General features: G+C 42.7%; 1 protein-coding gene across 1 annotated transcript; it reads right to left on the bottom strand.

Moving 5' to 3' along the window:
• Window positions 1–927: 927 nt before the first annotated feature.
• Window positions 928–13,913, bottom strand: gnl1 (guanine nucleotide binding protein-like 1). The gene is made up of 12 exons (XM_030103117.1): window positions 13,698–13,913; window positions 11,423–11,570; window positions 11,018–11,154; window positions 10,743–10,894; window positions 6,434–6,505; window positions 5,974–6,166; window positions 5,679–5,777; window positions 5,381–5,557; window positions 4,469–4,647; window positions 4,033–4,219; window positions 3,241–3,381; window positions 928–3,154 (listed from the first exon to the last, which is right to left on the bottom strand). The coding sequence occupies exons 1-12, from the start codon at window positions 13,768–13,770 to the stop codon at window positions 2,889–2,891; spliced, it is 1,824 nt and encodes a 607-aa protein (XP_029958977.1). The 5' UTR covers window positions 13,771–13,913; the 3' UTR covers window positions 928–2,888.
• Between the last annotated feature and the right edge of the window lie 7 nt (window positions 13,914–13,920).

Genomic DNA, 13,920 nt, shown 5'->3' with positions numbered 1-13,920 from the left:
TCACCGTAAACATAATGAGATAATAACTGCAGCCAGGTTCACGCCGACAGGAGGACTGGAAAGGCTTCAGCAGTGGGTCTATACAGTCAGTCACAATGATGCCGAGAGACATACAACTCAGAAATGTGTTTTAAATGTTTGTCTGATGATGGTGTAAATGGTTGCAGCAGGATATCTGATGTGCTTTAACAGAAATAGACACTGTGGTGAGGTGGGCAGTACTCGGATATCCAGCTGCGGCGCTGAAGAGGCAGCTGAGCTGTTAGGATGTATAGATCGCCTCGTTCTTTGTTACAGAGCGCTGAGCTCAACCATCCAGGACTCAGAGTCGAGCCTTCAGTCCTTCAGTATCAGGTTGAGCATGCAACTCTGTTTGCATCATTCTCTTTAACACCTGCTTCTTTGGTGCACAACAAAAAAAAAGATTGATTTGTTTTCAGAATAAATAAAAGCTGATCATGAAATTTAAAGAGCACCAACATAATATATTCTTGCAGTCCCCAGCGCCAAATGATACTGATGGTTTTCTAGTTTATTGTGTTCCATTTTATGCTCTCTGCTCCAAATGTTTCCCTCTTGGAGTTTCAGCAGTGAGGAAGATCATGAGTACTTTAATTAGACGGAAGCAGAGAGCAGCTTATTGTTAGCATCAGTAAATCTCATCATAACAATCATCCATCTCAGGTACTCATAAAAAGAACTCCCCAAGTCAATTTAAAGGCAACTTTAAGTAGAAGATGCAAACATTTCCGTGGTCTAATTTACATCTGAGCCATCGACTGTGATGTCAAACCTCTGAGGTGCTGTGAAAACTTTTCAAGGAAAAACCTAATTATGTGCATCTGAAATGAGTGAAGCTTGTTGTGTCAGTGACTGTCCTTGAACAAGTAAATAATGGCGAGAAAATAAAAGCATACGGCAGAGCAGTTCAGAGGATTATCACTTTTTATTGCAGAAAGCAGTCCAGTCATCATACTAGGAATGAAATGAGGAATGCAGCAATTACCCTGAACACACCCCGAGCTCTCACTCTCCAGATGCTGTCAGTTTAAATATTCCCAGAGGGAGAGGGGGAAACAAAATTCACATTAACACAACTGGAACTTGGTTGTGTTTCCAACAGCTTGGTAGTGTTTTTAGTGTCTGCCCCCGTTGTACCGATGCGAGAAAATGACGCATTACACAGTGACACAGCACCGCGCTGGAGAGTCGCACGTGAGGTACGGCGGCGCACGATGGTTCAGCACGCAGGATCGGAGGGAGACGGCGGGTGTGTCCGCTCATCGTCTCAGAGGAAAGACGGGATGTGTGATGGTATTTATAATGATGGACGCGCAAACTGCGGCGAGCAGTTTCTCTTTTGCAATCATCAACGGAAAAGTTCAACATTTTAGAGAAATGCCTTATTTGCTTTGTGCTGTGTGTGTTCATACTGTACGCAGAAAGCTGCAGCCAACAGCCTGATAGCTCAGCAAAGAGCAAATACGCAACATAAAAGACGAACCAGCCACCACTGTTTAATCCTGTCTGTTCAAGCTGAACACCACATATTAGCAGGAACATGTTGTGGTTTCGCTGACAGCTGAAAACTCCCTCAAATAGCTGTTTAAAATTTAAATCGTCACAAAACAAGGAACAATACGGACCAGTAGTTGTAAAAGTTTTAGATTTTCTCCTGAATATCTCAGTCCTGACCAACAGGGTACAACTATGGGGTTTACTATCTTGAAATGGCAAGAAAAAAGATAATAATAAAAAATTAATAAGATTTTCTGGTAATCAGCTGTTTATTGTTAGAGGAGAGCAGAGGCATCACAGCTCTAACGGCAAGTTTTATGCTAACAAACTGTTGGTGAAAGCTTCATATTCACAGTACAAACACAACAGCACCATTTGTTCATTTCTTTAAACTTCCAGCCAGAACTCAAATATGTTCAATATCCCTTTAACTGATTGTTAGGCAGTCCAACAGCACTGCCTTTTACATGCTTGGTAAATAGGGCCAAATCCTGCACGAAATGCTTAAAATCTCCATCAGCATCAGAGGGAAAATTGTCGTCGTAGTTAAAACACTACAGGTTAACGTCCTGAAACAGCCTGGTTCAGTAAATACAGGAGTCGGCCCCGTCTCCCTGCCCACCTTCCCCCCTAAATAATGAAACAGTCACCAAAAATATATCACTCTCAGATACAGTACAATCTAAATCAAAACCAAGTTGAGATACATCATCCTTGAGTGGAGTCGTAATACTGGAAACTGGAAAACTGCGTTGTGAAATGTTGGTTTTATCGGCTCGAGTTTTATAGTCTGAATCTCCCAGATCCCTCCCGGCAGCCCCGAACCAAACTGGAGACAAGTTCTGCTCTATAAACAAGATTTAGAGACAAGTTCTTCAGTCTCCTGCTGCTCTGAGAGCCGCACGGCTGCTCCAGGGAACGGCATGTGATCCGTTTCGTTTCAACCCATCCTTTCCTGAACTTTGGCATCTCAGCTATGAGGTCATTTATTGATGAAATGATTGGAAACCAGCACATCAACAACTCCAACGTTCGGGAAGTTACTTTGTTCGTTTGTCTTGAGAAACTACATGCAAATAAAATAAACAAGAGGAAACCAAACCAAACCCAAAGCAAACCCATTCCTGGAAGCAACACTTAAGGACAAAAGCTTCATGGATGAACAAGCAGAGCAGAGGCACAGCATGAATACATGAGGATGCTCTGTATAATAAAGCTGGATGAATCAGAGTAGATCGTGTTCAGAGCAGGTAATGACGAAATGAGCGGAGATGCAAGAAAAGTGAGGAGGAATGCAGGTCTGGGGAAAAAACAAGGAATGGAAAAATGCACAGACAGGGAAGAAGATCGTTTCATCTCTCCCTGCGCCGTCACTCGCACTCGTTTTCCCGGAGGACGTTATACATGTTGACAGTGAAGCCGGGCGGCTTCTCTTCCTCCCGTCTCGGGTGTCCAAACCCTTCGTCTTCGTCGTCTCCGTCCTCGTCGTCGTCTGCGTCCCGGTCCCTCTCTTCCTCCGGCTCGGTGCTGGACTCTCCGTCGTCCTCGTCGTCCCTCTCTCCTGCGCCCTCCTCCTCCGTCAGCCGTCCCTGAAGAGCCATGATCTCCGGCAGGTCTGGGTGGTTCTCCCAGTGTTCTGCAGACCAGACATAATCCAAGAAATTAATTCTACGCCCCAGCCATTCCCGCTTTTCAGACGCGGCGGAAACGAGCCTCTCTCACCTCTAAGGCAGCTGTAGCCAGTGGGCCTGAGGCAGAGGCACAACCTGCCGTCGATCGCCAACCTGAGGAGACTGTTGGCCGCACGGTAGACGTCGTTGCGAGCCGCTTTTGCTGTCTTATAACCTCTTCTCTCTGCCCAGGCTGAAGACAACAAAAAAAAAAAAAGCAGAGTCGACACATTTTAATAATACTGGCAGTGACAGTCTGATATGAAGGATTAGTCATAACCTCATGAATCCTGTGTCTGTAAACTCTTTAAAGCATCCCAGTTAACCAGTTCAGTAATTTCACCTCATGAACAGAGAGCATGGTGACAGTATCGACCTTCAGTCGGCTGAAACAGTAGGAACTTTATTTGCAATGCCTCTTAAATTAGGAAATCTTTTTTGGAGCAAAAACAGCGGGTTTCCAATAAAGTATTTTAAGCTAAATGAAATGAAAAAGACTCGCTGGTCAGCGGTTGTGATTTATATTTGGCAAAAAAAATCTTAATTTCTGTTCTGTCTTTTTTAAAGATGTTTCACACTGAAAAATGGCATCATTACCTCCAGAAAAAGGAGTGCCGGGCCCAGCGGGCTGCAATAACTCAACAACGGTAGCAGGGTTCGTTTAATTCAGATCCATCCTGACAAGCGAGAATACGACGCCCATTGAGGGATTTTTGGCCATTTTGCTTCTCCCGGTTTGGACGCGCGAAGGCAAAAGTAAAGTAGGGGCTTTGCTCCGCACATATAATCTCCAAACCATGAAAGGCAACAAGCACTTACGCCGTCTCTCAGAGCATCGTCTTACCCTCACACACGTCCCAGGCGGTCCAGCCGGGCTCGCCGCTGCCCTGGCTTCCTTGCTGAGAGTCGTTCTCTTGCAGACTGGGGTGTTTGAGCTTCAGAACAGAAAGGAACGGCGTTCTCTCGCAGAGATAACCGACTGAGCTGTAGGGTTCCTGCAGCTGAGACACTGGATAGATGCCCGCCAGAATCTTCAGAGGAGCCGACAAAGGCGGAGATAAAAGACCAGAAGGGAAAAAAAACTAAATCATCAGCAGGGAAAGATGAGAGGAGTGAAAAATTACTTCTGAAAGAGGTACAGAGTAAACACACATCTCTGAAAGCCATGAGAACAACAGCGGAATTCACCCGAGCTTTGACATTTGGGAACATATGAAATCAATAATACATCTCGCTTGTTTTTTAAACCCATTAATCCCTATTTGAAAGCGTGGCTGTACCTGCAGCTGTTTATTGACACGTGACGGGAAGACCAAGCCGGGGCAGTCACACAGTTTGACCGTCGGGGTGAGGTAGTATGTCTGAAAGTACTTTGTGTGGCCGGGGGTTCGAGACACGCTCACCACCTTCCTCCCAACCAGGCTGTTGATGACCGACGACTTCCCGACGTTGGGAAAACCTGGAAGAAAGAAAAAGGAAATACAAAAACCAACGTTGATCGAATCCATTCATAACCACTTAGGAAACATGATCATTGTAAAATTTCAGCCTATTTTTTGGATATCGTTCAGAGTACGTTCATGTGAACGGATTCAAAAGTCACATTAAATTTTGAATCCCTTGTCTTGCTGTACATGGCAACGCACAAGGTCTCGGCATTAGCTCTATTGTGAGTTGTGAGTCTTGTTATTTTGTGTGGGCAGCGCAGGCTTACAGATTTTAGGAGCTTGTCTAAATGCCACGACTGACAGTTTACCAGTGCGGCTCACTGAGCACAGCTTTTGATCCCCATCTCTGGTCGCTGCACACAGCTTCTGCTAGGAGTCGTTAACGCTGCCTCTGGATGTAATGGGTTAAAACGCAGGAAACTAATCACTCTGAGGAGATCAATAAAGTATCTACTTAATTAACATGGAATGTATCTCTTCTCTCCAGAGGTGTCTTTTCCTCAACTTTCCGCTGCTGCACCTTACAGCTGTTGTGATTTGTCTTCCGCTCACGTTGTGTCTGCGTTCACCTGTTTTCCTGTGGGGTGCCGTTCTGACACAAACCACTTCGAGGCGATGAACAAAAATTTAAATAAAACAATTGTCCTTTTTTTTCTCTACGTTTTTCTGTAAGATTATCTTTGTCAGAATTTATTGTAATTCAAAGAAAGTTCCACTGATTTCAGGACCTATTCAGACAATTACCTATGCAGCCTAGTGTGAGAACGCCATCTTTATAGAGCTCCTGTGACGGATTAGTCATCTCCATAGCGCTGTCGCTCTGATGCTCCACCAAAATCGATTCTGCTCCTTCGTCTGGTCTGTCTGCTCGCTCAGCAACAGCATCTCTCTGAATCTTCTGCTCCCAGCTCGACAGGTCAACTGAGAAACACCAACAAGTGAATTTTAAAGGGCAGAGCAAACATCCAGATGGAAACAGCCGCGGAGAAAACGTAATAACCGCGCCGCTTTAATAAGAGCTGACGAGGAAGGAGACTTTTACCTCTCCCCGCTGTGATTTCCTGACAGGCCTTCAGGATATCTGTGGGACCTCCAGCGTGACCCCAGTCTGCCTTCCTCCTCATCCTCTTCTTCTGAAGCACTACGTGAGACAGAAATATGAGGAGGAGAGTGATAACCACACTGACCGGGGAGCAGACGAGGCACACAGCACCTTATTATAATGACACCGATAAAATAAGTTCCACTCATCTGGCAGGTCTGTTTCAAATCCCACAACTAATTCCATCTCACTGTGTACCCTTGCTCCTGTCCCGCCCGTCCTTCCCTCTCCTCACCTGTGCTGTAGGGCTGTCCGGGGTGGGAGGTGAAGCACACCAGCTGCAGGTGTGGGAACTGAGAGGCCATGTAGTGTTTCCAGGCGATCACCAGCGGAGGGGGACACAGGTCGGCTTTGTTCAGCACCAGAATCACCTGCTTCCCCAGCTGCCCGGTGATGTAGTGATACAGAGCCGGAGGGAACTGCAGCACCTGGAGGTTCACATGAGGGAAAGCCTCACTGAGGTGTTTTCACCAAAGACAACCACTGGATGATGAAACTGGAAAAATGCACACTTAGAAAAACAAGGTAATATTTTTCAGAAGAAATAAGCATTTGCTTAAAACACAACACACATGAATAACTTTAGGAAAATGTTGGTACACAAAAACTGAAGGCTTTATAAAGCACAGACCCTCGGCTATGTCTCCATCTAGTGGGCCAACTCGGGTCAAGTAAAGTCAGTTTTGCTGACTTACCGGGTGCCTGATGTCAACGATGAGCAGGACGATGTCTGACATTTCCAAAACTCTCCACAGCTGCCTCCATGTCTGCAAGAAAAAACAGGAAAACGCAACAAGGAGAAGAGATTTGGTTAAGTTATTTAAAATAAATAAAAGCTTCTATGAATTCATCATTTGTTCACACTGCTGAATATTAATAATTTTAAATCGAACACTTCTTCCTACTAGCAATACCAATATACCACATGTGGTTGTAATGAAAATTGTATTATTCATTCACTTCTTTACAGTATTTGGCTTCAGCAGACTGAGATGTTTGAGCAAAAGAGCTGTAAATAACCCACAGCACACACATCCTACTCAGCACCATACAGTAAACAGACACAGCTAAAGGAATGAAGAAACATGGAGAAAAGGGAAAGAAAGAAAAGAGTGGATCTAATTTTACACAATAGGCAGATGTTACATATTATTTAGTTTGATGTACTGCGCTACTTAGATACGAACAAACCCATTTTTAATCATTACAAAATAGCCTTATGTAGCTCCATGCTATTTTTCCATCAGTTTCATCTTCGGTTCCACTTAAAAAGCTATCATCTCTGGATTACCCAGTGTCACATGTTACACCACCAGCTGCTCAAAGCTCCGTTTCTGCAGCGACGAGGCTCCCGAGCTCAACCCACGCTTTGAAATTGAATGATCTGCAGGGTCTTTGGCTTTGGAAAACAGCATTACCATTTTCATCATATGAGCCACGTCGAACAATAACGCAGCATGTAGATAAGCTGTAATGGCGCCGTTTCTAGTGGAAAATATGCAGGTCTGTGCTCTGAAATCCCCCACAGGATACAACTTTTATAAAAATGAAATATTCACGTTTCTAATTCATCTCAAAGTCACGCGCTTTAAAGTGAATATATCTAACAGATGAGAGGGGCAAGTAAGCCTGCTGGGTAATCAGCAGTTTACAGGCAATTCATTACCGACCAGCATCCCGTCCTGCTGCTATCTGTTGTAAAAGCATTCAGCAGGATTCATGAATACTGATTTTACATAGAACAAGCTCTCCCACAAACTATAATACGACGTAAATGGTTCCACAGCTGAACACTAACTCCATTGCTCCCGGATGGAATTAAAGCAGCAGTATGGTGGAGAAAAACCAAAACAATTGTGTGCTGCAGAGAATGTTCATCAATGCAGAATTCCTGATTTACCAGAAAACTGACCTTGATTATGTCCTGAAATACAAAAAATGGAATAAATGTAGATGTAGTGTTTTCACTGATCAAATAAAGGTTGGAGATTAGATAGTAGATTGCTGCAGTTCAGTTTCCGCCTGTGCTTGAATCTCCCAACTTATAGCTTTCTCAGAAAAACAGAGTTGTAGTATTTCTGTTTGATACAACAATGTACGTCACAAAACAGCACAGTAGAGCTGCTGTTTTTTCATTTCTCTTGAAAATATTTTTATATTTTTCTGTCAGGTTGATTGAATCATTTTTAATTGAGAGATTATATGTAAAAAAATGAATAAAAATCAAATAATATGTGGGTTTATACCCACCAAGAATGTCACACAATTCAGTCAGTGGATCAATCCCATGATGCTTTACTATGACATTGGTCTGTTAGTGAAGTTGGTCAGTATTGAACAAGGATTGTTCGCAGGACTAATCAAGTTTGTTGCGTTTCTTTAGAAACTGCAACAACTGAGATCCATCAGCAGTGAGCGGAGAGGAGGGAAGCAACGGAGGACCGGAGTGTGTGTGTGTTTCCGGGACTCCTGTGAGGCATGAACCTGAAAAAATTATGGAGGGCTTTGGACGAGAGGAACAGGATTTTAAAGTCCACATGAAAAATGGAGTGTGAGCCAGTGAAGCTGTTTGAGGACGCGGCTGATATGTTGAGCTAAGCCAATTCTGGGGATGCTGCCAAACTGAATTTAGGATCACTTGAAGCTCATGAGGGAATCTGAGTGTCAAACGCAGTCAAAAAAAAAAACAAAACAAAAAAAAAAGGCATTTCGGTAATCAAGGCGGGCTGAAATGAAAGCATTGACCAGCATTGACGTGCTGCTCAGGGTGACGGATGGACGGAGGCACTTGATATTTCGGAGATCGAAGTAAACGGCCCTGGTGATGTTGTTGATGTTGGATGTAAACGACACTGTGTTGTCAGATTACATCCAGACTCTTGACCTGAAGGGGAGGGGTGGACAGTAGAGCTCTAAATATTTGATGAAAAACTGTCAGATTTACAGAGAAGAATTTCAACTGTGCCCTCTGAGTTTGGGGAAGTTCGAAGTGAATGGAATTTTGATGCCAGGGAAACAGTAAAGGACAGGAGAGGAAGGAAATGTGGTGCTGGGCTCGGAAGAGATGTAGATCTGGGTGTCATTTGCATATCGATTAAACTGGATCCAGTCCTGGAGAACACCAACTCTAACTGGGGAGAGACGGGAGAGAGAGTTTTCAACTGAACAAACTGGAGAGATATGAGGTGAATCAGTGGAGCAGTCTGTTTATGTTAATAGAAATTGCATGGTTTGGAGGATGTTACGGGAAATTGTGTCTGAAGATATGATGAGGTTAAGTCAGAAGAATATAGTGACAAATCCAGATTAAGTTGCGTTGATGACTTTTTTTTCGTTGTTGAGTGAGTGAGTGAGTGAGTGAGTGAGTGAGTGAGTGAGTGAGTGAGTGAGTGAGTGAGTGAGCGAGTGAGCGAGTGAGACTCTTCAAATACTTTTTCCAAAAGTCTTTAAGGTCACTGGGGACTAAATCAACCTTTTCTTTTTTTTACTGTTGGAGTCATTTTTGCTGCTGTGCAGCATAATGGAATTGAGCCAGAGGAAATGGAGGAGTGAATGAGGTTAGTGATGAACGGGGAAAGGAAAACAAAGCTTGATGAGTTTTGCATGCAGCACTATGACAGAAGTTCATTCATGGTTGGAAAATTAAAACTAGAATTGACGACAGACAAGAGTAGTGGGAAAAGAATAATATTTACAGGTAACAGTGTTGCGGGGAGGTTGTAGGTGATTATGAATATTTACAACCTTTTCAATGAAATTGTCCAGTTTGTTTAGAGGGTGGTTACGTTCATGGGAGGTAAATGTGTTAGGAGACTGTAGCACATCACTCAGAGTGGCAAATGAGAATTAATTAATGTCTTTGAGCAGAGCAGATGACAGCAACGTGATTTAGAGTTCAAATGAATGACATCTTTATAATGCAGCAGATCATTTTGGTACCTGGAGAAGTGTGTTCTGGAGAGGCATCCTCCAGATGTGAGGAAGTAGAGTTCGTGGGTTTAACGGCACTTGTTAATAAGATGAAGAGCACGTGAGGCTAACAGGCTGTGTTTTGCCAGATTACATAAGAATCTACTGCATCCACTGATTAAAGGAGTGTTGTCGACAAAAGCTGTCCACACAGGATGTGAAGATTAAAATTGTGTAGCTGTGTCAGGTGACAGAGCACAGAAAGCACCAAGAACACACACAAAAAAAAAACTAATTTAAAAAGTCCAAGTTCTGTTTAGGTGGTTGAAATATAGTGGGAGTAGGTCCACAGACTTGCAATACAGTTAATTCAAAGGATGCAAGTGAAATGACAGGGAGAGGTGATACCTTGTGGTTCTTATAGTTGAGTATCACAAGACTAGCTCAACATCCTGAAGCAGGGCCTTGATAAGTATAAACAAAGCCATGTGGAGAAGACAGGTGAAGCTGAGCATGGCCATCAAGCTGCTGCCAGGTCTCAGAGAAAGTTCAATTTATTGCTGTTCACTGCATCATGAATGGGACGTCCTATGATTGCTAGTGAGTGGACTTCAAGCTGCTCCACGGAAACGCTGCACTTGCTGGATACAGTGACGGTCATTGCAGCTAGACTCAGCAGGAACTGAGTGACTATTTGGTTCACTGGGTTTTCTGAAAGGGCGACTGTAGCTAGAGCACAGCGATGGTATCTGGTTCTCGTTGTTGGTGCTTTCGCTCCGTCTGGATCTCCTGTGGATGTACTTCCCACGTGGAAGCAGAGCTACGTCCAGTAGGTGGAGAAAGACTAGTAGGAACTCAAGCAGGAGCTGAAGCCTCAGATTAAAAGTTTCACTTCACTAAATCACGATGTCCTAGGGTCCGAGGTTACTTCTACTCACAACAACAAAAAACAACCCGGATTTCATGAACACAGCATAAATCAATAGAAGTTGGAGAACCACAGTAGGAAATGCTAGAATGATTAATGCTGGTGAAAAGTTTATGGCTCAGTATCTTTAAAAACTCTTACACAATGTAACAAGCTCGTGTCATTACCTCCAGATTGTGCTCGAAGTGGCTGAGAGAGCCAGGCGGGTTTCTGGAGTGCAAGTCATCCAGGTACTCTCTGTACGACTTCTCCTCTTTCCTCAGCAAGCTCTCTCGTGTCATCTCATAATTCCAGGACGGTCGCCGTGGGAAACCAAGACCTGAAGGCGAATAATCAAGTTTGAGAGCGTCACACAGTGACCCACTCCATTAGCCCACTCCGCTAAACCGTCTGACTTATTTCAGGACCGTCATGTGGAAGCCATTAGGAGGAACACCCAGACCTTTCTCCGAGGGATAGATGTCATTGATGTCAACCTCGAGCTCCTTGTCTGAGACTTGTTGCAGCACCTTCTCCCTGGCAAGCTTCTTTCTCTTCTCCACATCTTCTTTACTTTCTTTCTCAAAGTGAAGTCGGAACCTGAAGAGAAAAGACAAGGCTCGTAAGAACATCTCACTCTGCCACACTACAAGTTGTCGATTAAAATAAATTTATAGACTTCAACGCACTCCGTTCATGATCTTTCACAAAAATGAGAAATAACCACAATAAAATGACAACTTCAAATATTCACTCTAGGCCATGCTCATCAAGGCAAACATTAATTTTAACAAAATTATTAACGCTTTAACTTTATAATCTTGATTAACATCCAAAGTGATTGTTACCACTGACGCTGACTACTCACCTGTTGGGGTCATATCTACCTTCTCTGCTGAAGGGCTGCTGATTTATTCTTCTAATGTCAGTGGTCTCACTGTCGGAGGTATCGGACTGACGTTCTCCTCCCCGTTCCACACTGGCATTGCGGCTGCTGGGCCCAGACCCTGTGTCACCTGGATATGAGGAGAAAGGTGAGGGAACCCAGTGAAACAAAGGTGGACAGAAATACCAATCCAGTGTGTTATATTCCAGCGATATCAACTAATTTCACATAATATTCAACTTGATTAGTTTTCACAGAATTAACGCGACTGACACAGCTGTGCTGTGGCTGCACTATCACGTCCAGGTCAAGCTGTTCTTTTATAATTCCGACTGACACGGGCTGTATGTGTGGGTTGATGTCCTCTGTTGTAGAAATGATTTGAAGCCTATCAGTACTTAAATCCAAAAACACACAAACAAAGATAGCACCTAATATCTAAGCTGATTTTCAATTTTTTAAGTAAAAGAATGTCAATGTACATTTGGTGAAAGGCAAATACTTCACACATAAAGCATGTTTAAATCCTGGACTCAGACGAGTGACGTCGGCTGTCAGAAAGAGTGCTATCTTCACTAATTTCAAAACATTTCCCAGCATGGACAGGCACAAATGGGAATCAAACCACTGACTCTGGACTGAAAAACAACATGCTACACCTCCCAAGCTACAGCCAGCTGTTAGTGTTTAGAAAGAAGACACTGCCTTCTAAGAAAGATAAAGGAACCACACCTTTATATAAAAATATTATTTGTCCTACTCATGGTAGAACTTACAATGACCTGAGAAATAGTTTATTTTAGCTGCTACACAGTTTTTGGTGTGAAAAGACAAGCGATATTAGTCATACTTGTAAAACATATACAACATTTTAAGGCCAGCATGCCAGCCATCTTCTTTCTATATGTCATTGTTTAACAGACTCAAAAAAATAACGCTTTGTTTCATAGCCACGGCCAGTTCTAGATTTAATAACAACCACAATCATCAGTGTGGAAAGGTTAAATGTGGTTGAAAAAAAAATCTAATACAAGCAACTGAATATTCACAAGACAGAAAACTAAATGAAGCTTAATTGTTCTGGCTTCTTTCTACCACTCAAATTAAATAGACTCTGAAGTTATACTTGATAAAACTACATGAAACGTCAAAGTTGACATGAAAAATCTTCGTAAAATTTTGTCTGCTGTACGTTGTGCCGGCAAATGACTGTGTGTCATTTTATAAGTAACACTGCTGAAGGAAAGTATTATTTTTCATTTTTCTTGAGTTTGATGATCATTAAACCTTTTGACCAGCCACACAAACACACTGAGAACAGAGTGACTGGTTTAACATGAAAATATATGTCAGGCACTCGAACAACTGTTTGACATCATTGGATGATGGATTTATTGACCATGTCCTACAGCACATATTCAGTCAGTTCATCACTCCATCTGGACTTGTCTAAAGCTAAAAGGGTTCTCATTCATGAATCATGAAAATATCACAAGCAGCCATATGAAAAGGAGTCAGATTTTGGGATGTTGGTTTAAAACACAGGAAATAAACAGTAAAGCTTTCAATTTATATCCAGTGCCAGCTCTCTGAAAGCAAAGATTTGAAGTGAAGTCCATTTAAATCACTTGACACAAGCATGTGGAAATGATGGGCAAATGTCTGATGTTTGATGATGATGATGATGATGGAAGAAATGGATGAGACCAGGCCTTTGTGTGAAAATTACTGGCCAATCAAGAAGGAAGCTCTTATCCAGAGAGGCTTCGGAGTGACAGGGAACCCATTCAAGTCAATTCTGAATTTCTTTTTACTTAACCACTATAAACGCTTGCTCTGAGACTTACATAACTGGCTTCAGACACAACTCAGTAATAGAAACATGAAGCTTATCAAACAAGTCATCACTGTCGATATAAAGAATTACTGTACTCAACGCCATTTTACAATAAATCATGAGTTTTTTATGGCTTATAGATGCTGCACTTTTGAATTATTAGCATCTTCTTATCGAAATTCAATGAAGTTTGAAGTTATAGCGCAAGGCTTCATAACATCATGCTACAACACAGAATCATACGTGTTTTACTCGGTTAATTTAAAGGGCCAATCCGATCATTTGACCCTGAAACATTGCATAACACTCCACAGTCACACAGACAAACGAAATAGTTTTGAAACTGACTGACATTTAGCTCTGGAGCACGTTCCGAAAGCTAACAGCTAGCACTAGCATGCTAACGGGATTTTCATTTACCTCTCTTTCTCTCCCGTTTCACCTGCAGCTGTTTCTTCTTCTGTTTGTTACTAAATGGCTTTTTCCGTGGCATTTTACAAAAATAAGATCGTTGGTATTAATAATTACAAGCTATAAACCATGTAGCGCTTCCAAAAGCTTCTCGGTTTGCTTACTGACGTTATTTACATGGGTGAAGTTTCTCGACTCCTACACTTTTTCAGTGACGCCATATCCACTGCAG

Source organism: Salarias fasciatus, chromosome 11, assembly GCF_902148845.1.
Source record: "Salarias fasciatus chromosome 11, fSalaFa1.1, whole genome shotgun sequence".
NCBI classification, from domain to species: Eukaryota; Metazoa; Chordata; class Actinopteri; order Blenniiformes; family Blenniidae; genus Salarias; species Salarias fasciatus.
Note: the sequence above shows the minus strand (reverse complement) of the source record. Positions and strands in the feature narration are given on the sequence as shown.